The sequence below is a fragment of the Bactrocera neohumeralis genome, chromosome 3, assembly GCF_024586455.1.
Source record: "Bactrocera neohumeralis isolate Rockhampton chromosome 3, APGP_CSIRO_Bneo_wtdbg2-racon-allhic-juicebox.fasta_v2, whole genome shotgun sequence".
Classification (NCBI taxonomy): Eukaryota; Metazoa; Arthropoda; class Insecta; order Diptera; family Tephritidae; genus Bactrocera; species Bactrocera neohumeralis.
This window is the reverse complement of record NC_065920.1, coordinates 13,371,746-13,396,980: the sequence shown is the minus strand read 5'-3', so window position 1 is coordinate 13,396,980 and position 25,235 is coordinate 13,371,746. Positions and strand designations below refer to the sequence as shown.

At 36.3% G+C, this 25,235-nt stretch overlaps 3 protein-coding genes across 3 annotated transcripts; all 3 read right to left on the bottom strand.

Moving 5' to 3' along the window:
- Nucleotides 1-1,624: 1,624 nt before the first annotated feature.
- On the bottom strand, nucleotides 1,625-3,053 carry LOC126753147 (adult cuticle protein 1-like). The gene is made up of 2 exons (XM_050464351.1): nucleotides 2,935-3,053; nucleotides 1,625-2,452 (listed from the first exon to the last, which is right to left on the bottom strand). Exons 1-2 carry the CDS (start codon nucleotides 2,938-2,940, stop codon nucleotides 2,039-2,041), a joined length of 420 nt encoding a protein of 139 aa, XP_050320308.1. The 5' UTR covers nucleotides 2,941-3,053; the 3' UTR covers nucleotides 1,625-2,038.
- Nucleotides 3,054-14,660: 11,607 nt separating this feature from the next.
- LOC126753170 (adult cuticle protein 1-like) lies at nucleotides 14,661-16,329 on the bottom strand. Its single transcript, XM_050464401.1, has 2 exons — nucleotides 16,243-16,329; nucleotides 14,661-15,927 (listed from the first exon to the last, which is right to left on the bottom strand). Exons 1-2 carry the CDS (start codon nucleotides 16,246-16,248, stop codon nucleotides 15,478-15,480), a joined length of 456 nt encoding a protein of 151 aa, XP_050320358.1. The 5' UTR covers nucleotides 16,249-16,329; the 3' UTR covers nucleotides 14,661-15,477.
- A 3,980-nt stretch (nucleotides 16,330-20,309) lies between these two features.
- On the bottom strand, nucleotides 20,310-21,382 carry LOC126753171 (adult cuticle protein 1-like). The gene is made up of 2 exons (XM_050464403.1): nucleotides 21,296-21,382; nucleotides 20,310-21,060 (listed from the first exon to the last, which is right to left on the bottom strand). The coding sequence occupies exons 1-2, from the start codon at nucleotides 21,299-21,301 to the stop codon at nucleotides 20,650-20,652; spliced, it is 417 nt and encodes a 138-aa protein (XP_050320360.1). The 5' UTR covers nucleotides 21,302-21,382; the 3' UTR covers nucleotides 20,310-20,649.
- Nucleotides 21,383-25,235: the final 3,853 nt, after the last annotated feature.

The window sequence follows — 25,235 nt, the reverse complement described above, 5'->3', positions numbered from 1 at the left end:
AACTGGAATACCCTTCACAAATAACGAAGTTTCCATACAAGAACTTGATGACTTCTATAGTCCGACCCAGGAAATTAATTCGGCGATTGTACCGTTATCTTAAATAATAATTCATACCTAATTCTGTAATGATATCTCTTCAAATACTAATGATTTCCAAACATTCCTGATTCTGATAGTTCAGTTTGTATGACAGCTGTATGCTATAGTGGTGCGATATTAGCGATTCCGACATATGTATGAACAGTTTCTGTGAAAAAGGACGTGCGCGAAATTTCAGTTCAATATCTCAAAAACTGAGGAACTACCTCGCGTATATACAGACAAACAGACAGATGCGGATCATTTAGATATATTCTTTATAGGGTATCTAAGGATTTCTTTTGGGTGTTACAAACATCGTGGCAAACCTAACATTTCCTGTTCCTTAAATAATCCAATCTGCGAAAAAATTTAACCAAAGCAAAAATAGTGCTTAACTGATTGTCTCATTGTAGAATTAAGGCAAAATAGTTGATGCTCAAGATGAGAATCCCACTAGTGCTACTGAAAACAGCACTTGGTGAAAGCATAAAATAAAACTAATCAGATATTATAAATGTTCAATATCTATTCTTACCAGCTCAGTGGGATGTCTGAAAATGTGAGCTATTATTTATCTAAGCCTTGATCTCGCAAAAATCAAAAAGGAAACTTTTGAGACATTTCAACCTAGTCTTCTTCCTAATAGCGTCCCCAGCTGGCATCCAGTAAGTGTCTTAACCTTACCGCGTGAATACCGATAGTGGAAAAACCAGTTGGAACTAGAACTAAGTTAAGGTTGGCTTTACCGAAGGCGAAGTGCTTAGTTTGTCGCTTGCGAACCCTTTGAGCCAAAAAGATCTTTTGACAGCGCAAGAACTAGTGGTAGCACCACGCTGCCCAAGATACCGTAAAGTACAGTTACCTAGTAGTAGAACTCTCGAAGAGAGCGGAGCTCCGACACGTCCCATTTCTATTAAAAACGCTTCCAAATTGGATAAATTTTTGTCTTGAACAACAAAACCACTGAACTTTATTCTTTGGTTAATCAAAAAATAGGATCGAAAAAATTATAGAATTACTTGTTCAGGTAACGAAGCTTGACTCGTTTCTTCCAGTTTAGCGTCGTGTGAGCTTTTCGGGCGCCTGTCTACTGTTTACTTACATGCTCAGTACGAGAGCTCTTTGCCCTCAATAAGATTCATTCTTCCTTCCCTTTTTAAGATTTCGTAATGCGAATGCCGTGAGGCTAAAAACTTTTCCGGATGTCAATTTTTGAAATTATTTAGTAGAAGGTGGGTTATATTCATCTTGGGATAGCCAATTTTCGCCATACTAAGATTAAACAAATTTTATCTTATACCTTCAGTCATCTTGACGAATTGCCTGATTTGCGATGGACTTAAGAGACCGGGATATGAGACCTTTAGTCCCGCTGCAGCAGTTTTGGGATCACAAAAGATTGTCTGAAATGGCCTTCTGTATCGGAGATCAGTCTTGATACCATCTTTGATACAACTAATGGAATAAGTGAATTGATAACTTAATCACAGTTGTTTTCGCTTAAGATCTTGCAATATTTAAAAATTTAAAAATCTCTTAATTTTGTTTTTTAGTCGTAATCATTTTATTCATTTACAACCATACTTTTTACAAGCATCTGCAGAAGTAAGCTTCGATGAAAAGAGGAATTTACAATAGGAAAGGGGAATGCAGTGAGTGAAAGTGCAATGTGGATGAAGATTAGAAGAAGACGTATGAAAACCACATAACGTATTGTTCGTTGCATTGTTGCGTTTGTTGTTGTTGTGATGAATGTTGTGGAATTCAACTAGTATATTGTTGTTGCTCGTTCGTTGCATACTGCGTGTGTACAAATTTGCGCCTACTTAACTTTATCGACTAATGTGCGCCTCAGCCACACATTTATAATTTTCATGCAGGTCCTTAAGGAGTTAGCCATGTCACCATTGGGGGAGAATAGATTTAGACGGAAGTGCAGCTAAATTGGCTGAATTTACCAGGTGCCTGGTGCGGGAGCAACATTCACATTGGCCACTGAGGCGATGTGTCCGGGCAATGGAGCCGAATGCACAGCACCACGGGTCTTGGCAACGTAAGCACCACCGGCTACGACACCGCCATGAGCAACCGCCGCCACAGCGGGTGCATGCACAGCGACAGAAGGTGCATGCACAGCGACAGCAGCGGGTGCGGCTACATGAGAAGCAATGGCAATTGGTGGTGAGGCGGCAGCGATTACAGCAGCTGGAGCGTGAGCGACGGAAACGGGAACGGCCAATGGTCCAGAGACGGCGGTGTAGGAGAGACCGTGTCCGGCGATTTGTGTAAGACCGGGCAGCAGACCGGGAATGATTGAGGATTGAACACCCATGGCGAGAGCCAAAGTGCAGACGGCGGCGATGACGAACTGGTTGGGTGGGAGAAAAGAAAGATAAAAATAAATATGGAAATTTTTTTAAAATACGAAATATTTTAAAGATATGATATAATGAACCAATTAATTCAATATCTAATTTTTGTAACAATAAAGTATTTAAAAAACTCTGTGGTTTTTAAAAAATAAAATAAATAAAACTTAGAATTTAGAACATTTTTTTCAGTTTTTAATCTAATAGTATATTTTTCAACAAAATTTCTTGTTTTTAATTTTTTAATTTTTGATGTAAAATGATTTTTTTTTATTTAATTTTTTTTCTCCACAGAAGCGCAATGCACTGTGCAACAAAATTTATTTATTTATTATTCTTTCAATTTTAAATATTTATACTGAAACTTTTTTTTTAATATTTTTTTTTTTTTAATAAATTGTGCAAATCCTTTTAATATTTCAACTTAATACCGTATTTCTATCACAGATTGCAAGTAATTTTTAATCCTTATGCCACTTACTTTCATTTTGATATTTTTGATTTTGTTTAAGGGATTAAGTGCTGCTAAGCGAATTGTACTTGACCGTTTGGACTAATTTTCCGTTCTGATTTCAATACCGTAAACGCGGTGGTTTTATACAGAAAACTAATCAACGTGTTCATTCGAAGCCAAATCAGATTATTTAGTGTCACAATGAAAGCGAGAGTGGTCAGAATATCGACACCTATCTGAATATAGGAAGAAAAAACTTCTTGTTCAAGCAATTACTCACAAAAAGCGTAAAAAATAACATGAAAAACAAGAACTTGAAAGATTTTTTATTATTTTTTATAGATAAATGCACATAATGGAAAGTCAATAATGTCTATATACAAACATAAGTGCATATGCGCTTATATAAATATGTAACTGAAACTGCCGGCTTCTAGCAAAATGCAAAACAACTGTAACTGGGTGCATATCGATATAAAAATAGCCAATAAAAATATAAAGCAGCACAAAAAATACATATATTTGTAAGGAAGAAAATAGACGCACACATATAATTAAATATTAGCTTATATGAGGTGCGCATGCGCAACAGCACACCCGCCAATATCACGCCTACAAGCTTAACTCTAATTGGAGCACACACATTTGTACATATTACCGTCAGTTTACACATAAAAGCAACAAGCATTCAATCAAAAGCTTCTTATATATTTTTTTTGTTACTAACGTCGTTGCTTTTGTAAACGCCTCTCTTTTGCATATGCACAAGCTGTAACACGTCGTTTTTTTGCTCTAGAGCAGCGGCGACCTCTATAACATAGCATTCTATCGGTAAATTAATAATGAAAAGTAGTATTTAATAAATAAGGTAAATACTCGTAAACAGCCTTCCGCCATCGCATAATGCAAATAGCAACTGGTCTTACTCAATGCGGATAAGTTACGGCCCAGTAGGAAAAAGCGAGAGTTATTGGACTAAATTTATTTTCCCGTTTATGTAACATGTGTCTTATACTATTCATTCCAACTAAAATAATAGTAACTTTACGTGAGAATTTATGAGTTATACCTACGAATTATATAGCGAAGTCTCCATACAAGAACTTAATTGTAATCATTCAGTTTGTATGACAGCTATATGATATAGTAGTCCGATCTGTAAAGTTTCTCAGTATATTTTTGCGTTGTCTTAGATAATTATCCATATTAAATTATTTATTTATTACTTTATTTTGATCGTTCAGTGTGTATGACAGGTGTATGATATAGTCGTTCGATCTAGAATATTTCCTCAGATTTTATAGCATTGTCTCGGATAATAATCCACACTGAAATTCTTGGAGATATTTTGTCAAATAACAAAGTTTTCCATATAAGGACTTGATTTTGGTCGTTCAGTTCGTATGACAGCTATATGATATAGTTGTTCGATATCGACAGTTTTGACAAATGACTAACTTTTTTGTGCGAAAGAGATGTGTGTAAGATTTCAGATCGTTGTCTTACAAACTGAGAGAATAGTTTCCGTTTAAACAGGCTAATAGCTAGTAGATAGGGGCATTTTGCTAAGTCGACTCAGTTTATCATTTACGTATAAATACATATATATATTTTATAGCATCACCAAAGATTACTTAGAGTGTTATAAACTTCTTGCCAAACTTAAAATCACCTGTTCAGGGTATAAAAATGTTTGCAATAAAACTTCACCAATTTTCGATAATAGTAATTATTCCTACAGGGCAGCTAGCGAGTATGTATATTTATATACAATTTCCACTTGACTGCGCACTTGATTTAACTTTTACTGCGTTTGCGCGACAACTTAGCGACGCTGAATGTTGTCAAAGTGTTTCTTACACGGCTAGCCACGACGCCACGCCCAACCCATTCGCAATTGCAGTTCCGGTAACTATGCGAACGTATTAATTACCTCGCAATGAATGCAAGTGTTTCTTATGTACACGAATGTACATACATGCATACATAGACAAGTGTGTAAATAAAAATATTTTTTAATTTTTTCCGTTACTCCGGTTATACTGTGTTCTTCTAATCGATCACTTCATTCAATTAACTTGACGTAATTATTTGTGATAGAAATAGTTGACATAGTGCTACATGCAAGTCACTACAACTAAGTGCAAAATATTAGCAACATACGATATTTCACATTTTCTAAATAAAGGGTTATTCATTTCGAAGTTCACTACATTTTTAAAGAAAAATTCAGAAACTTCAAATTTAATGGGGAATGGTTATTATAATTCGAAAGAGTGTTCTTTGGCATTTATTTTTTGTATAAGACATGATACTGAACAAGAATAACATGACAGCTTGACACGACTCACGCGTGATCTGTCAAAAAAGGCTATTAAAAAAATAAATTTATTGTGTATATGAATACCATAGTTCCAGACATAAACAAGTCTATTGAGAATATTCTATAAAGACGTCAGGTATGTCGATTCAGTGCAACCTCAGAAATCGTGGATATCGTGAAGAAGACAGTTTCGATAAAAACGAAAGCGCTTAAGTTTTGCGTAAAGGTTTTCGCTGTCTGTTCCGGTCGAGCCAGTTTGGATACCGGGTCAACAAATTACGTGCGTATCTCCGAAAATTATTTTAGATTTGAAAATTCCATCATTTTTATTAAAAAATTTCTTATAATTTCAAGGCTAAAATGTGACAATACAAATTTTTATATCACATGATATTTTATAAATATTTCTTAACATAAAATTGTACATTCTTTCTGAGAGTTCTCTAATATTTAGAGATTAATAATTATTATAATAAAAGTTATTCCGTTTAAGTTAGCCTGGCGAAGGAGTACAAAAACTAGTTAACTTCTATTTCAGCGAAGCAAAAAATTGGAATTCCCAATCAATTGCATAATCCCATTTCTGTGCTCAACGAACCATTGGTATGCCCTTCGCTTTTAATTAACAAATACCAATAACAACAACTGATTACTTATTTTTGATTTACACAATAATTTTTGTTCTAATTACAATTATTCTTGTCTTGCCATGAAATATTCCGGCTCCGTAAGTGCGCTTGGACAATTCTTTAGCGTTTCACACTTGTCCAACTGCATAAACTTAATCCTACAAGGTTACGCATTTGAACTAATGGAGTAATTAAAATTACTTGCAAATTCAATTGTCCACATTAAGCAATATTTATGTTGTTGAACTATTAATAAATTTCTGTTTTAAATTTGCTTCAAGCTGGTTTGCATAGGAAATAAAATTGGAAATCAATATATGTTACCGCAACTAACTGAAAAGGAATTTAAAAATTTCTTATATCAAACTTTATTGATTGAGTTTTTATTAAAGTAATTAAAATCACAAACAAATTACAATCACATATGCCTGTGTATGGGTAATTTGCATTTATATGTTATTAAAAAATTAAATTATTAAAACTAAAATTTGCATGTCTTGAAAATGTCTGTTGTGTAAACAAGGAATGTAACTGAAGTAACAGTCTTTGGATGGATTTAAGTCTGAAAAGGTTTCGTTGGTTTCACTCAATTACAATTACAATACCTTAGAATTCCAATAATCGGTAGAGAAGGACCTTTTTTACAAAAGCAGCTCAGGGTGTCAGAGGTAGTTATTATCAGACTTACACAAGTAAATGGTTGGGACCCGTTTTTCAATGGCATTGTCTTCTAGTTTTAGAAAACGTTTGAATGAAGGTATTACTAGGCTTGCCTTCTATAATTCGGCATCAGAAAACAAAAGAAAATATTTTTCTTCTTCTTTATTGGCGTAGACACCGCTTAGTTAACAACAACGCGCCAGTGGTTTCCTCTATTCGCAAGGTGGCGCCAATTGGAGATTCCAAACAAAACCAAGTCCTACTCAACCTGGTCTTTCCAACGGAGTGGAGGTCTTTCTTGCTATAAAGTGCATATACTTTTGCATGCGTTTGAACAAATTGTCGAAGCACTTTTCCCGCTCAGATTGAGGCATTTTCAAAACATGCTTTCTGAACGAATCTCTTCATTCTTCAGGTGGCGAGAAACGGTGAGCTCTTATTTAACTTTTTACGAATGGGAATAAAAACAAAGTTATTTGATACCAAGTCAAAAATGCAGTTGTTTCAGTCGAAGTGTGAGAGGTCACATTATCGTGCTGAATCAGGTCCGTCTTATGCGGTTGGGTTTGTAGAATTCATGAAAGACAATTGGCAAACAAATCATTATGCACTTAGAATTTACTGTTCGGCATTGTGCTAGTGGCATGGTTGCGCCATGTCTAGTTTTTCCAAAAAAACCGGGAATCATCTGCTTGAAAATGTTTTGTTCGCGAACAACATTTGTTGGAATCACCTTGAAAGTACATACAGCCGACAGCTGTTTACTTTCGGGCTTTTACGCGTAAATCTACGATTCGTCGCCTGTCGCGATTTCATAGACGTGTTTTGAAGCAACGCTATCGTATTTGTCATTAACATTTCCCTTGACGAAGTTGACACGAGTCTTTTTTTGAGCGATTGACAAATTGTATCGGAACTAATGTGAACAATTTTCTTTTTACAGACAAATGCTTTTGGCTGAACTAATGCCTATATATACTAGTTGCCTCAATCTAACGATAATATCAATTAGATCAGCATCAATAGTTTTCGAAACAAAAATTTATTTTGGTCAACTTTCACGAAATTCATCTAGCGGTGATCTACGACCTCGATTGAGTTCACCATTTCTTTGATGAACATTCCTTCTTGATGGAGCTTCATTGCCAAAAATTTAATTGAATTCACCGATGCAGTGCTGCAGAGTTAAACCACGTCAAAAGTTTAAAAAAAAATTCCCGTGAAAATTTTCTCATTTTATTTATAATCTTGTCGGATATGAATATTTTAAGTTACTATAAACAACACAAATAGACCTCGAATGTCAAAACGTTCTGGGTATCTATAACATCAAAAATGTCAAACTTTACGATAAAGTTATGAGTTGCCAAATTGCAACATGAGTATTGCCAGATCCCACCAAATGAAAGGCAACCCTTGTAGAATTCATGGAACAGTTCCAGTTTCTCACTTTAGAAAATTTTTGAACAATTTAAATTATATATTAGGTGCGCAACGAAGTTCTCGCTTTTCTTTTAAATGAAAATGCAATTTTATTGTAAGAAAATGATAACAAATAAATTATTCGAGGTATTGCCCATCGATAGGCACAACGAAACAAATAATAAACGAGCGGTGTAATATCTAGGAAATGGGCGCCCTATTAAGCAGGCATCTCTATTAACTGGACAGAAAGGCTGGTAACCAGACATTGAGAAAGCAGCCTTAAATTCGTTATTTTTTCCGATGAAATTTATTTGTATGAACATAAGTATTCAAAATTAAACCTCAAGTACAATTCTTGGATTCTTATACCGACAAAGACGTTTTCGTCTTTATTCGTAAATAAAATTTTCACTGTATTGAATATTATATGAATAATAGTATGAAATGTATACCACAGCAACGGGTGACCGGATTCCCTAGTTTTATATAATCCTTATAGAATCATTTGATCATAAAACATACATTTCAACACAAAACTGGGCGGCGAAGGGCAAAACTTAAAACGTAGAACACCTGTAATTAACAAAACGCCATGTGATAATTACTACGCAAGATACATATACATCACCCGCGCTCTGCAAACAGGGCACTCCAGCTGCTCTATCTCTGGCAATTTGCATTTTAGTTTTCCCACATTATTTTACAACCGTCAGCATTCTTGTGGCCCGTTCTTGTAAATGCAAATAAAAATATGCTCTACAAATGGCATAATTCGTTTAAATTTATTGCGATTCAGCTTTAAATCACACGTTACACACAGTTATTAAATAAGTGTAGCAAGTAGTCTAACCTTGATTGCGACACTCGTTATGGATACCACTGAGGACCTTGTGTTGCTATTATTCTATTATTAAATCTTCAATACAATTATTTTTAAAGTGGTAATTAAATGAATGCTTTACGATGATTGATAAATTATAACCTTCGCGGGGTGATTTGTAACACCACCTGCCACGATTAGAAGGGGTGCGAAAGTACGCGTGCGGCAGGAGGATACACAGCACCACTCCTATTGTTCTACATACATATGTACATAAATATTTACGTAAGAGTGATGTGAAACGAAAATTAACAGTTGTTGATTATTAATTACTTGGTATTGCAGAACTGCATAAATAATTCCATCGCCAGTAATTGATTGCTCCAAATCGATTCACGCTACATTTAATGCAGTTGCTGCGAACAATTCGATTTCATTGCCTTATCGCCAAAGTAATAAAGTAATAAATGATTGAAATATACTAGTTGCAGCTGGGTACTAATGTGTGTATGTGGGAATTTTTAATTTTTTTTGGTTGATTAACAATTACTTAGTGTAAAGTACAGTTCGCTTACACATACATACATACGTGTAGTTGCGACATAGCGTATAAATAACAGAGGTATCTATGACTAAAATGTTGCGGCATTTAAAGTGCTAATTATCATTGAACGATAAATATGTGTTAACATGCAGAACTAACTTAACACGCACACACACGTACACACACTCATATGAATTTACATAAGTTTGCCAATTGTTATTTAAGCGATTGCATTGTGGTTTGCGCGCACTTCTGGTTGCATGCCACCAAATAGATACATTATCGAAACACATATTTGTATATACATACATATGTGTGGCTTATATTTACAAGCGGTTCAATTATTCAGCACGTCGTGTTGCCTTGGTTCTGTGTCATTGCAATCCACTCTGTGCCACGCTGGTGTTGCACCACCTACTTGCGCGCAGCAACGACGCAGTCGCAACAAGCAAAACGCGTGAGAAAACCCGGTAAGGAACTATGGGAAAGGTAACAAAGTATTCTCAATCAAGCGTCAAACTAGTCCAAATGTCCAATGCTAATCTACAACAACACCTCCTAACCCAAAATCTAACTAGTTAATTAATTGTCAGATTAAAATTTTTTTTGAAATTTTCTTTATTTAAAAAAAAATGTTTTTTTTTTCTCTCTTTTAACAAAATTTTAATTTAAAAAAAGTAACAACAAAGTTAGAAAACTGAGCTCGATTCAAAAGAATATGGCATACCTCATTAAAGCGGCACAGTGTTGGTGGCTTATATTGGGTAGTCGAAAAAGTCTTTTCGTATTTCTAATCAAACTTCAACTTTTTTTTTTTATATTTATAGTAATAAATAAATAAACAAATATGTACCATATATATCGACCACTTTTTGTCAATTTTCCGCTAGAAACATTATTCCATCAGTGTAAAACTTTCTTCAGTGTAAATCGAAGTTTCGAAATTTTCAGAACGGAAGCGAACGAACCATTGTTGTGCTACACGAACTGATACAACATCGTCTCCGTAAACTTCACAAATTTTGTTGGTGGTTTGCATGGGTTTCTTCCCTTTTTTATACAAAAATTTCAAAATATAGCGAATTTTTCATTATTTTCACTAATTTTTGAACAGCTGTAACTGTTTTTCAAATTCACCGAATTTAATTTTTTTTTGTGAAATGAAGACTTTCCAACACTATATGGTACGACACAATGTGATTGTTGGCACTGGAGATATACGACTGCAACGACATCTATTGACAAAATACGAAAATAGTTTTTCGACTACCCAATTTTTTGGGATTTTGGAAGCTGGCAACTTTTTTATATTATATTGTAGATACTCAGAACGTTTTGACTTACGAACGCTATTTGTGTTGTTTACCGTAACTTAAAATATTCAACTCGGCCACAAATCACAAATATTTTCGAGCGATTTTTTTTTCAATATTCGATTTTTGGATTAACTCAAAATCAGTGCAACGATGAGCATAACTTAATTTTTGGCAATGAAGTCGATCAAGAACCAATGTTTATGATGGTATGGTGAATTTAATCGAAGTCGTAGAAGAATTTTGTGAAGGTTGTCCAAAACCAGCCGGAAATTATGGTGAGATAGAGAAAACTAAAGGCATTAGTGTGACAAGCATACATTCTTTATGGTATGAACAAAAAAAATTGTTGACGTTGAAACCCATACAATCTGTCAATCGTTCAAAAACAGGCATGTGTAGATTGGTTAAGAAATTTTAAAATGAGCCAAATCCAATTGGTTTAAACGCATGCAAAATTTTCACTCTCTAACTCCGAAATATATAAGATAACCCCTGTATAACCGCTTTCTTCAATACTATCTTGCTTTATACAGTTTAGAAAACTGTTTGGTCTGAATAACTTTGTTCGATACGGCACTCTCTAACACTTAGCAAATAAACAACGACTACTAGCAACTTAATATATATTTTTGTATCACTTTTGATTAGAAACTCTGTGGAAAAATTGTGAGAGTGCTTTGCATAAAAGAAAGACAGTTGACTGACTAGTTGGGCCTGCTGCTGCTACTAGTTGTTAGAAAGCTTACAACTAATTGAATTGACTGCAGGGTGTTCAAAAATGGGCAACACACATGGCCTGCCGTAGGATTTTTATCGCAGTCGGCTTGTGCCCGCTGCCCGTCGTCTCGTGATTGAAGGTGTTGGTTTCAATATTTTGCAATCGAAATGCGCAAAAAGTCAAATATTTGCGCAAATGTTGTCAATCTAGTTATATGTATTTGCACTTTGTTGTAATCTTTTTGGCTTTTATGAATTTATTTTTATTTTTTTTTTAATTTTTTTCTTTCTTTCGTTGTTTGTTTATTGCTTCTGTGTACGAGTCAAACCAGAAGTGATTTCATGTCCATTCGATGACAAAATTATTACGTATTTAAAAGGTTGTGCGTTTATCTGCAACTTGCTGTGCTATTTAGATATTTACATTTTTGTATTTGATATTTAATTATTTTTTCGCTGTTTTGTAAGCAGTTTTTGGTGTAAATTGCGAATTTTAGTTAATTTTGCAACTTTTTCCGCAATTTTTGCACACAATTAGAGCTTTATCTCTCGAAGGCGACCAACTCTCTTCGCTGCACACCGACCAATTACGCCCACGTACTTATAAATATGTTAATATAAATTAGCGTTTAGTTGCGGCTGAAGTGTCTTACATTGCTATGGTTAATCGAATTTGGCGTTCCGTTGCATTTAGTGAGATTTATTTCCTGAATTATTTTAGTTGCTTGTGCATGATTTTTGATTCGCGAACAAAACTGAAAATCAGACAGTAGTCTTAACTTTTTGGATATAAAATTGGAGTAATTATTTTATGTTCTTTCTAATTATTTTAAAATTTTTGTTGTGCAATGTGTAATAAGTGGTTCTTCTTATGCTTTCAGTGCATAACCCCACAAAATCATTGTAGTAACACAGTTATCCCGAGATATAGCTTACAAAAGCGATCTATTGGATAACTAGACCTCGAGACCTCGAGGTATAGGCAATGGGGAACCAGAATTATTTTAATAGATTTCAACGAATAACATTCAACAACACATTTCTTCTAATCTTTTCATATTTACTTGCGAAATATGCCTACTTTAGAAGGATACTTCTATCAACATAGTCCAGCAAGAACTGAGATCCAATAAATCAATATGTAAACTAAATGGAAAATTAAAAATAAATAGCTTAAATAGTTTAAAGATTAAATCAATCAAACAATTTATTTTTCCTTAATGGCGTAGACAAATATATCGGTATCAAGTCTTGCGGTCGATGGTAACGTTGCAAGAATGGCAATCTGTTTTCTCTTCCCTGCGACACGGCACTGTTTATCGTATCAAAACCAATGGCTTCGTTTGCATTAATATATGCAATATGTCTAGTAAGAGGAATACAAGTTTGTGTTTTTTTTTTTGTTGTATTAGTTAGAACCAAAATAATATCCATGCCTCTGCACCATAGGGCGGGAATAATGAGTGACTTATAGCGTTTGGTTTTTGTCCGTCGACAGAGGACTTTCCTTCTCAAATGCCTACTCAGTCCGAAGTAGCACCTGTTAGCGAGATTTATTCAGCGTTGGATTTCGAGGCGGACATTGTTGTTGGTGTTAATACTGCTTCCAAGATAAACGATATTATCTACGACTCCAGTGACGTGGGAGCCAAGTCGCGTTGGGATGATCATTTATATGACGTCCCTGAGTGGTCCTTGCCAATCCTGACGGTCGGGACAATCTAACGAGTACAATTTAAATTTATTTTATTTGTCTAAAACGTTTCATAAAAAAAAAATGTGTATATTTTCCTTTTTAATCCAATACATTTTGCCATCTTTCAGGCAGGAGATTTCACTGTCATAAAATTGTCGATTCTCGCGGACACCGGAAAAAATATTTGTCAGAAGGTGCCACGTATGCAGAAAATGGTGGTTGTAAGAGGTCTTCAGCATTATTTGTGGTATTGTCCGACAAAAGCTCAAAATAAACAAATCCTTTGAAATCCCACCAAACAGACAACATAACTTCTTTTGATGAATATCTTTGAAGCAGTTTGATCTGGTTCATCCTTTTTAGAGATAGAGATTTTGGGGTTTAATTCTTGTAAAGAAACCACAGTGATAATTGTTTGTCGCGAGCAAGTGCTTTTGATTGGCACAAATTATTCAAAGAGTGTCGCGAACACGTTGACGACAAACCACTTCCAAGACGGCCATTAACATCAATTAATGATCAACACATCACTAAAATAAAAGGAATGGTGCTTGACAATATTATTAACAGTCAGAGATCTCACTGGCATCATTGGAATATCGGAAGGATCAGTGAAAACTATTTTGAAAGATCCTTTAAGCCGAAGAAAAGTGAAAACACGATTGGATGTCATGAAACGTATTGTTACTGGCGTTGAGTCTTGGATCTATGCTTACGTAACGGAAATCGACGATCAATTAGTCGAACATGTTGCGAAGGAAATTCGAATATAAAAAAAAACACGTCAAAGCCGGAATACTACTTGACTGTTAAGCATCGTTTGCGCGAAGCTATTCGTAAAAAGAGGCCGGAATTATGGGCTGACAACTCTTGGCTTTTGCACCACGATAACGCATTGTCGCATACTGCATTGATTCTTCATATGTTTTTCCCCAACCAATATAGTTCCGCAACCACTGTATAGCCTAATTCAGCTCCGTGTGACCTCTGGTTATTCAGCAAACTCAAACGACTGCTCCGTGGAAACCGTTTTCGGAAACTGACTTTAATAACTGTTTCCAGGATTGGATAAAACGTTGGCATAAGTATATTGGTGCCAAGGGAGATTACTTGAGACAAGCGATATAGATTTTTAAGAATAAAATAAAAATGTTAAAATTATGAAATAAGTCTTACCATTTTTTGCTCATAGTAGTATAACGGTAAGGCGGTTAAGTGTGATGTTGGCTGCGTAAAAATTCAATAAGGTCAGCTGTTGTCATTAAATAAAATTACTTTGCGAACGACGTAGTATATTACTGATCTTATATTTAGGTCTATATTCCAGTAGTAATTTTACGTAACTCTTGGAGCTTGTAAATTTTTGCTTTACCATTACTGTAATGTATCACACTGTGTTAGATATGAGATGGATTGTTTTTATTTTTGTAGATTTTTAGTAGATTCTGCAACACTACCTGAAATATTGAAAGTTGTTGCAATGGATCTCCAAACATTGTTAGTAAATATTCGTTTACAGATATAGAAACCGAAAAGTTTTTCATCGAAATGCTGAAATAGCAACTCAAAAACTCAAAACAAAAACTCAAATATTTAAAGTCTAAATGTAAAAGAGAAACACGATTTTATTTTTAAATCTTTAATTGTTTTTATTGATTTTTTTCTGCTTCTTTATGCAATATATTTGTATGTTTTGTATAAGATTACGAGTAAAGGGGTAAAAGAGAGGTGATAGTAAAAGATATCTCGTGTAACGAAAATAGCGAAAGATAGTAGAAGAAAGTAGAAGATTTAGAAATACAGAGCGGTGAAAAGTTCTCAAAGTTGTTGTACGAAACTAGAATGAACATCATATATTATAGTGTTGTCGGTAAAAATATCAGTATCATTGTTGTTGTTATTGTTATCGCAGTTGTTGTAGCGGATTTGTGCTTCAAATCCTTTCCTTCCTTAGCATGGCGTATCGGCAAACATATACGACTACGAGTTTGCGCCAACACCACAAATACAGTGTAACATAGTGATTATGATAAGTAAATAACATGGAATACATGAGTGTACAAGGTACATAATATATCGTTTAATATAATAATAAAGAACATAGATATGCGTTAGACAGTGTGTGTGTGTGCGTTGCATATAAATGTCGGTAGGCGTGTCAGGGTGTGGATTGCGGTTGTGGATAACGGAACGCGGTATACATAACGGCGAAAAGGTGAACTCGATGTCAATTATACATATTGTTTAAGATCAGTGCGGTGGCAGCTTCCTTCATTTGGGAGCAATATTGTCAAAATCTTTCTTGTGCTTATATGTAGTTGGCAACGCACTTCTATATTTCAGCCTATATGCATAATGTGTGCGTGTGTGTATGTATGTATATGAATGTCAGTTTGTAATAATTCTTTGTGAGGATCTTGTTGGTATGCGCATGCCGTGTTTACCAAGTGCCAGGTGCTGGTGCCAAATTGAGAGAAGTCGCCGAGTTGACATGGCCAGCTAGAGGAGCTGTGTGAATAGCGCCGCGTGTCTTTGCCACATACACACCCGAGCCATGACCCAAGGCAAGTGGAGCAGCGATCGGTGCGGCAATTGGAGCAGCGATAGCAGCACCTAGAGGTCCTTGGCTGAGTGAGATGCCGGGAATGCCAGCGCGCAAACCGAGTCCCAGACCGCCGAGTCCCAGGCCACCGAGTCCCAAGCCACCGAGTCCAATGCCACCCAATGCAGTAACGGCAGCTGGTGCGCCCCAACCGCCAGTGGCGAGCAATGGACTAGGGTGTACGGCGGAGGTCACATACGACACGGCTGGTGCAATCTGTGCGGTCAGCGGCAGCAGAGAAGAGTGTACACCGGCGGCAAGAGCCAACATGACTACGGCAATAACGAACTGGAAGAGAATAAAAAAGTAGGTATTATTGTTTGGTATAAAAGAATAAAAAATTTTTTTTTGTAAATTTTTTAATTTTTTCTTAAGCAATTAATTTTATAATATCGTTTTTTTAACTTTCATTTTCTTGCACAAAAAAATCACATATATATTTTTCATTTATGACAGTTTTCCTAAGACACATCTTGTTGGTTCTTCATTGTATTCTTAAATTGTTTTTCATAATTTTTAAACTTTTTTTTCGAGAGTCTTAAACTCCACTTCTGAAGCGTATATACAAACATCCTTGAGGCACCACAACTTCATAAGTATTACCTTCATGTTTGCTGTTTAAAGCGGAGAAGGATTTGAGAAGTGAAGAAAAGGATATATTGTACTGCTACTGCACACACTCAAGAAGTGTTGACTTGATTCTGATTTCGAATACGAAATTATGCCAACTTTTATACTAAAAAATTCGTTGAACTTCATATGCAGCGCCACTATAAAATAATTGCAGCAGCAATAAGTTCAATATGGGTGTGCAAAATGAGCAAAAAAATCGTATTCTGTAACACAACAATAATAACAATAACGACAGGCAATAGCCATATAGCTGAGGTGTAAGCAGCGAAGAAACGCCGGGCGCCGGCTAAACTTTAAATTGTAACGAAACTTGTCTTGTTACACACTCAAAAAATGCTAGGAAAAACAACGTTGAGCAGCAACAACAACCACAACGGCAGTATATTTAATAAAAATAACAATAACATTGGCATAAGCGGCCGCATAAACGCAAACAGAACTAGAGTAATATTTGGTGTTGGTGTTTTTGCACGCCTGCCAGCCACCACCCTGCCAACCACCTGTCCACACACACTCGCACACGCACACAACCGAAAATATATGCAGTCTTTCACAGGCGGCCACCACCAGCGCCGCCACCAACTGGGTGAGCTGCATGGAAAATTGCCGAACCTCGAAACCACTCAACTCACTTTAACTCAATTGTGCTTTACGGGACTGCGCTGCAGCGCAAATTTACTCCACCAGCGATATCGAAACACCTCAACAGCCGAATGTTGGCGCTGCAAAGTATTTGGACGCCTTTTACGCGCGCTGCTTGGAGTATGCATATAAGCACATATGTATGTGTATATACTTATGTATATATGTGAGTGTGTGTGTGTGGGCACGCTTTTGGCGTTACCCTGATGCATATCTTGCGCGGCAAGGCCCAAAAGAACGCTCCATAATTGCTGTGTGTGTGTGTGTGTAATGGTGCAACCTGCAAGTTTGGCGTTTGCTCGCAACAACAACACCATCGCTGTGTCAGTGCAACGCTCGTATTGGCTTGCATTCGAATGCGCTGATGGACAACAGCTGTTGGCTATGCAAGCCACCAAAACAAATACCATCCGCTCCCTCGCAAACCTTCTCTGCGCTTGACTGTGCGCGCCACCCAACAATACTATTGCGCAAATAAATGTAAACAATACGCGGCAATGAAATAAAATAAAAGCGGTGAACATATTACAATAACAAAAGTGGTGTATATGTATTCATATTATATGGTTGTTGTAATAATTAACTCACTGCACTTAAGCAGAGCTGGCAATTTAGTGTACGTTCTTTTCATGCACTAGTGAAAGGCTGAAGTCTCAATTAGCTTAGGTATTGTCAAGTTAAATGATATTTTACTAGTATTTAAGCTGAAAGAAGCTAGTGATCAAGTGTTCCTAAGACGCCAGTTTTGATCGACGGTTTTGGATGGCTTTTCTTTAACGTAGTCCATATAATATTTCTCTCTTCAGTCTCTCGGCTTTTAAGCCACACTTTATTGATTTATATTCAAGTTTTTGAATTCAGTATGAATCTGTTCTTCAGATTCAGTATCTATATACAGGGTTTGTTCGGGCGTGAAAGTCCTCAAGAGACTCAAACGAAGGGTCAATCGGGTCCTACAAGACATCGCAGCCGATTGGAAATTGCACCACAACAACGCCCCGGTTCACACCGCCTTTCTTGTGAACAGCCCAGATATGGCCCCGAACTTTTTTGTTTCCTTGCCTGAAAATTCCGATGAAAGACAAGCATTTTAAGACGACAGAGGGGATCCAAGCAGCACGCATCTCATCTCTCATGGGTATTCCGGAAAATGCCTTCCGTGACGCCTTCAATGCTTGGAAATCGCGCTGGCAGCGCTGTATCGTCGCAGAAGGAACCCTCTTTGAAAGTTCTTAAAGAATTGTACTCAGTCCTATTACTTTCCGGGCAAACCCTGTGCAAGCCCCTAAGAATCACGTATCCATTACTTCTACGAAGATGATCAGATTTTTATATTGCTCGAGGTATAGTTTTTTATTAGCGCTACTAATATACTAATATTAACTGAAGGTACAGAAGTAGGTTAGGTTAAATTAGATGGCTGATCCCTCGGCGGGGGACTGTTAGGTGAAGTCCTTTATGATAAAAACTTGTAAAGCGATAGATAAAACTATTGAAGGTGGATATCACCTTTCGGCAAAAGAAGCCTAACAAATCCGCTTAAACATTTTATTTCTATGTCCGCTATGACACCCAATTGACTAAAAGTATGAGATCCAAGTTGTTTTTGCCTTGACCTGAAAAAAGCGAGGCAATCGAGGAGGAAGTGATAAGGTGATTATATCTCATCTTCTTACAAATAACTAATGTCTGTCATCTGGTTAATATACAATCTTACTGCATGAATCCCATTAGGATGGTGTCCAGTGAGAACTCCTACAACCATTGAAAGGTGAATCTTGCTGAGAGCGAAGAGTTCCCTAGACCTCCTTCGATTTATTCTGGGCCAAAAGGACCTTGCGACTGCACCACTGCCGCTACTTGATCAGAGCTTGCTGATTTGTTCTGCGATTTAACAGTCCAGTAGTGAACCACAATATGCCAACGGAGCTCCTACTCGTTCCCACTCCTCAATAACTCAGACTGAGGTGCCTGAGGTGAAGGTAGATGTTAAGAAAACAAAACAACTTCACTGAGATCTTGTGAGGAACTGCGGTAGGCCATTTAATGAAGCTGGTGCATCATTATTAATCTCGAAAAAATTTTTACTGAAAGAAGCAATTTATGTATACTATGAAGTTTGCAATACCCAGCAGGAAACGTCAAAGAATATGAGATCTATATAAATGAACAGCGTGACGAGCTAAGGCGATATTCCTTTGTTCGTCTGTCTGTCTACCTGTACATATGGAAACAAGCTGTTAGTTTTCGAGACGCCCGTACATACGCGAACTAATTTCTTGATTTTCCGATATCGATAATACTTTTCACGCGTCCGTTTTTCTTCAAGAAGATGCTTGTTTGTCGAAATCGCTGATATCGGGTAACTATATCATATAGAAACTGAAATTTTTAAATCAAGCTTTTGTGTGGAAAACTACTTAATTTAAAAAGATAACTCCACGAAATTTGTCATAGATTATTTTTCAAGTCAACGGTACCAGCTGTGAACAAATTCTTCAGTTTGGACCACTATACCATATAGCTGTCATACAAAGTGATCAAGTTTTTTTTATTGTAAGAGACATTTTTATGTGTATGTGTTGTAAGGCGTTCGATAGAATCGAAGTTAAGGTTTCATTGATCATCGAGAACAGCCTCATCTTATACTACGAAGCCTAAAGCATTTAACGATCGTCCTCTCTTTCTGCCTCTCTCTCTCTCTCTCTCTCTCTCTCTCTCTCTCTTTGTCAATCAATGATCAATTGATCATCTCTGTTCAGTGTATTAGTGATCCGCATTAAGAGAGGATCTCTGAATTCAGCTTGCAGACCCATCAAACACTTTGAGCCCGATTCATAATCATATTATCTTACATATAAAAATATAATCATTATATAATAATATATATCATACGAAAATATTGACTTTATAAAAATCTTGCAAAATCTTTATTTAAATAAAAATATTCAACAATTTCGATTTCTTACACTGTTATTATATATATTTTACAACAACATATGGCATATCTTTATGGTTAGTTAGTGGTATTTATATAAGTTACTGGAGAGATAGAACCAATACGTAAATGCGAAAGGAGGAAATTTACAGAAAACATTCTTTGTTAAGTTTATTTAGTCATTTTCGTAATATTTGTATTTTTATAAAAAAATAGTCATCAATGATTTCGAAGAACAACAACTTAAACAGGAATAAAAGAAGTTAAAGAAGAATATTCAGAAAGGTCAAGGCTAGAAGACAGCTCACAAGTTCTCAAAATTACTGTACAAAACTGGACTGGAAATGTGTTGGAATTGTTAAAGAATATTTTGGATATCATATGCTTCGATGGCAACAAATGAACATCCAATCATCCATTGTCTGGGTATTAATCTCAGCAAGTAAAATGAACTATATGTATGTATATGTGTACAATGTACATATTATATTATTTATTATACATAAAAAATATAGATATGCCTTAAACATATGTTGCATAAAAAATGTCGGTAAGTGCATTAGGATGTGGGTTGCGGGATATCGGAAACGAAACTGCAGAAACGGCGGAAATCTGCATTTCGCTCTAAAATATACATAATCAGTTAGTGCGGTGGCATCCTCCATTAGTCATCGGTGTCGTCAAATTTGTATTAAGTATAGCTGCTGACAGCGTGCAACCATACGTACTTCTGCTTGGGTTTTGTTTTGATATGTAGGGATATGCGTTGATCTGGATGAAAAGCATTTTGAGCCATATTAGTGCGTGCCTGGAGCTGGTGCCAAGTTCAAAGAAGTCGCCGAGTTGATGTGTCCAGCCAAGGGAGCAGTATGAATAGCACCGCGAGTCTTAGCCACATACACGCCAGCACCATGACCCAAAGCTAGAGGAGCAGCAATCGGAGCAGCGATGGCAGCACCAACAGGTCCTTGGCTAAGTGAGATGCCGGGGATGCCACCATGCAAACCGAGTCCAAGGCCACCCAAACCGGTGATGGCAGCTGAACCGCCCCAAGCGGTTGGACCACCCCAAGCACCCTGTGCTAGCAAGGGACCACCGCCCAATGAAGAGGTCACATACGACACAGCTGGAGCAATTTGTGCGGTTAGCGGCAGCAGGGAAGAGTTAACACCAACGGCAAGAGCCAACATGACTACGGCAACAACGAACTGGAAGAGAGTGGGGGAGTTAAAGTTTCAGTTAGAATTGAAAAATATTTCTGCTAGGATTTTTTTTATTATTTTGTTTTAGTTATTTCTTTTTGTTTTTTTTTTCTGATTTTTGAAAAAGAGTCTACATAATTCTTAAGCAGTTTTTACGTTCTATTTTTTGAATTTCTTTCACAATTCTAAATCGTCTCGGCGTTCTTCGTAAATAATCCAACGCCGTTTAACTATATATTACCTTCATGTTTGCTGATTAAAGCGAAGAAGGATTTGAGAAGTAAAGAAAAGGATTTGCTGTATCGCTACTAGGCACACTCAAGAAGTGTTGACTTGATTCTGATTTCGAATACGAAATTATACCAACTTTTATACTGAAAAATTCGTTGAACTTCATATGCAGCGACGCTATAAAATAATTGCAGCAGCAACAACAACAACAAGAAGCAACAAAAAATAACTGTAACATTAACAGTTAGCATTTAGCAGCTAAAGAGCGGCAGGAGCACAAACGCCGGGCGGCGGCTAAACTTCAAATTGCAACGAAACTTGTCTTGTTACATACTCAAAAAGCACAACAACAACAATTCCTAATAGCAAGCGTATGAGCGACCGCATAAATGCATTGGAAGTAGAGTAATATTTGGTGTTGGTGTTTTTGCACGCCCCTCAGCCGCCAGCCTGTCCAAGCCGTCTAGCGTCTATACAAAACCCAAAATAACCTTTCACTGCCGGTTGCCTCTGCAGCCGCCACCAATGCGAAATTCCGATCTCAGCCCACTCAAATGGACTGCACTCAGCTCAACGCGACTCCAATGCGCAACTGTGCACCAACATTCATGCATACATACATACATATATACCGGCTGCAATCGGTTGGATAAAATCTCAATGGCCAAATGTAAACACTAGAATACACATATTTATGTGTTGTTGCTAGTTCAGCTAAATGTTGCATTTGCGTTGTGTGTTTAGCAGCTTTGAACCAGCAAAGAACCGCCAGAAAGGTGCTGGAAAGCGTCTGTCAGTGTGTCAGCTTGTCAGTTCGAGTGCTCTAGCGCTAGACAGCTGCTTCAGCAGTGTCAAAAGTGCTCTAGCGCCCGCCCCCTATTTGTTGATGAGCATACTAATTGTATAATTAGTATAATTTTTATGCGGATATTTACGCAGAAATTATGAATAACTTATAAGTTCAATTAAAAGTAAAATATGCCAAGCTTTTAATGAAAAAACCTAATAACTGCGCTGGAATGACAAGTAAATTTCATAAGCATAATGTACCTGCATAAATATTTTGGTTTATAGCAGATATGTTCATTTGTATGTATATATGTAATATAATGGTCGCCCGCTGCAATCAAACGTAAATTCACTCAATTTACTCACTCATTGACTTAACTTGCATTGACGTACACACACACACACATGTATGTATATCTGTATTAAATATTAATATGCGTTGTTTTTGTTTTTCTTTTATGATTTTTTCGTGGCGCTTAAATCTCAATTAGCTTTGGCAGTTACAAAATAATGGTCGCGTGCTTACACTGAAACTGTGTCTTTGAGATAATGAAATTATTTATCATTCAACGTAAAGCTGCCAGATTAAGAAAATGTATCGATTTAAAACAAACAACTAAAAAATAAGTAACGTAAACTTCGGCTGCAACGAAGCCATTATACCCTGCACAGTTGCATTCTTACAGCATAAGAGGGTATAAAAAGATGTTTTTTTCTGATTTTGATCGAACAGTTTGTATGGCAGCTATATTATATAATGGTCCGATTAATGTTTTTCAAAATATTCTTATTTACAATCGATACACTTTTTTCTGAACGCATCAAATTCCGAAATCGAAGTCGTTGACCTCTTAGTTTAGTTTTGACGCACGGGAATAAAAGGAAGTCATTCGATACCAAGTCAGGACTGTACGGTAGATGACTCATCAAATCGATGTTTTGAGTGCTCAAAAATGTACAAATACATATTTCGATCGATGTGTGAGAGTTCGTTTTGTCCTGCGGGAGAACGAGACACCTTCGGCGATTGATGTTCTGATTTTTTGAAAGACAACTAGCAAACAATTGGTTGTATAACATGTATAATTTGCTGTTGTTATGGTAGTTTGGTGACGACATGTCCAGTTTTTTCAAAGAAAAAAAAAAACAGGCAAGCATTTGCTTGGAAATGCTTCGTGAGGAATTGGATTCGGTTCATATTGAAATAACCATACAGTCGACTGCTATTTAGTTTTGGGCTCATACGGATAAATCCACGATTGGTCATATGTAACAAAGCCATATATATGTACATGTTTCGAAGCAACGCTAACGTATCTTTTTAACATTTCTCTCGACCAACCTACACGAGCTTTCTTTTGCGCGATTGACAAATTGTGTGGGATTCAATTTCTGCAATCAAATGTTGCAATATTTAATATATGCTGGTACTAATAATGTTTATAGTGGTCTCAATCTCACAGGTCACATGACGTTCTTGCAATATAAGCTTGCGCACAGCATCTATAGTTTTTGATTTCGGACGACCTTCACGAAATACGTCTTCTAGTGACATGCGACCTCGACTGAATTCAATATACGTTACCATCGATAAGCACTGGTTCTTGATGGAGCTTCTTCGCTAAAAAATTAATCAAGTTCTTCATTGCTCTGTTGCTGAGTTAATCCACGTCGTAAGTTGTAAAAAATAATAGCGCGAAAATGTTCGAGATTTAATTAAATTTTTTTTTGGTCGCGATGAATATTTTTAGTTACTGTAAACAACACAAATAAGGCTCGTATGCCAAAATGTTCTGAGGATGAAGACGATCAAAAATTTACGATAAAGTAATCAGAAAAACAGAAAAATTTGTCAATTTATTTCAGAAACAAAATTAAAGACGGTCTCCATATTTGAATATAACAAAAAATGCTAATTTATAAAGTATAGCAACGTATGCAGTTTAAATTGTTAATAAATCCAATTAGATCCGTAACTTTGAAGCGCGACGCGCCTTGTTAGAGAACTTGAAATAGATCCTAGATAAATTCAGCTTCATCTGTGATATGTTCGATTGATACATTCTATGCGATTTATCCTCCAAGTTTTCCAGCATAGAAAAATGAGTAACTGAAAAAATAAGGAAACAGCGGGAAAAGCAACGATACTTATCGCCGCCATCTGAATTTATAATTGGGATTTTTTTCCTATGTGATATTCTATCTCTAACTTACAACTTAACGCGAAAATTTCTGCGTGAGAACTTGCGAAGAATACTACAGGGTTTCAGTGTATATTCCTCAGTAAGATACAATCGGCGAAGATTTGAAGACGCACTTTTCTCGAGAATTGTTGGATGGCTTTCAACTGGGTTTGCTGCTTCCAAAAAAAGTATGTACTGTAAAAACCAAAGAAATGGAGCATCTAATTGACTGATTGACATCGTCATGCGGCATTTGAACTTCATAAGTGAAGTTGATCACTGACAGTGTCATTGAGGGCAGAAGCAAAAGCCCAAAGGAAACATGTTACCGACTACAGCATTGAAAATGTTGAAGAACTGCGATATAGATACATATATACCCCATAATTCATACTTTTCTTCGCATGTTCTGCACATTTCCTGTGACGAATGCGAGCTTTGAACGCTCTTTGTCAACACTTCGCCGCATGAAAACGTAGCTGAGGACGAACATGCTTTAGGATAGATTGATCGACCTGGCGATGCTGCACACGCATCATGACATTGAAGTCACTGCAGAAGAAGTTCTGTAATGATTCTCAAAACTTAGCCAACATCATTTTGTTTTGTGAGTTTTTTTTTAATTTAGTGGAATCTACAAATTAAGATGAGACTTCTCTGTGGCGAATATGTTTTATTAATGCTAGCTGAGTGGTAATTGTGAAATTGAACTAATCTCTATTCTAAATATTATAATTATATGCAAAAATTCTTGCACAATTCCCAAAACTCATATGAAAAGCTTTCGAAATATGTTTCAAACGAGTTATGAATCGGACTTAAATCAGCTTAAGTACACTGTCAGAAATATTGTAAGAAAATTTATTGGTCAATTAAAAAGCTTGTGCACAAGACTAAATTATTATAATTAATTAATAACTGTGATCGGCAATATTTTAATAAATATGCGGAAAATAATTGCTAAGCAAGGTCTAAAGT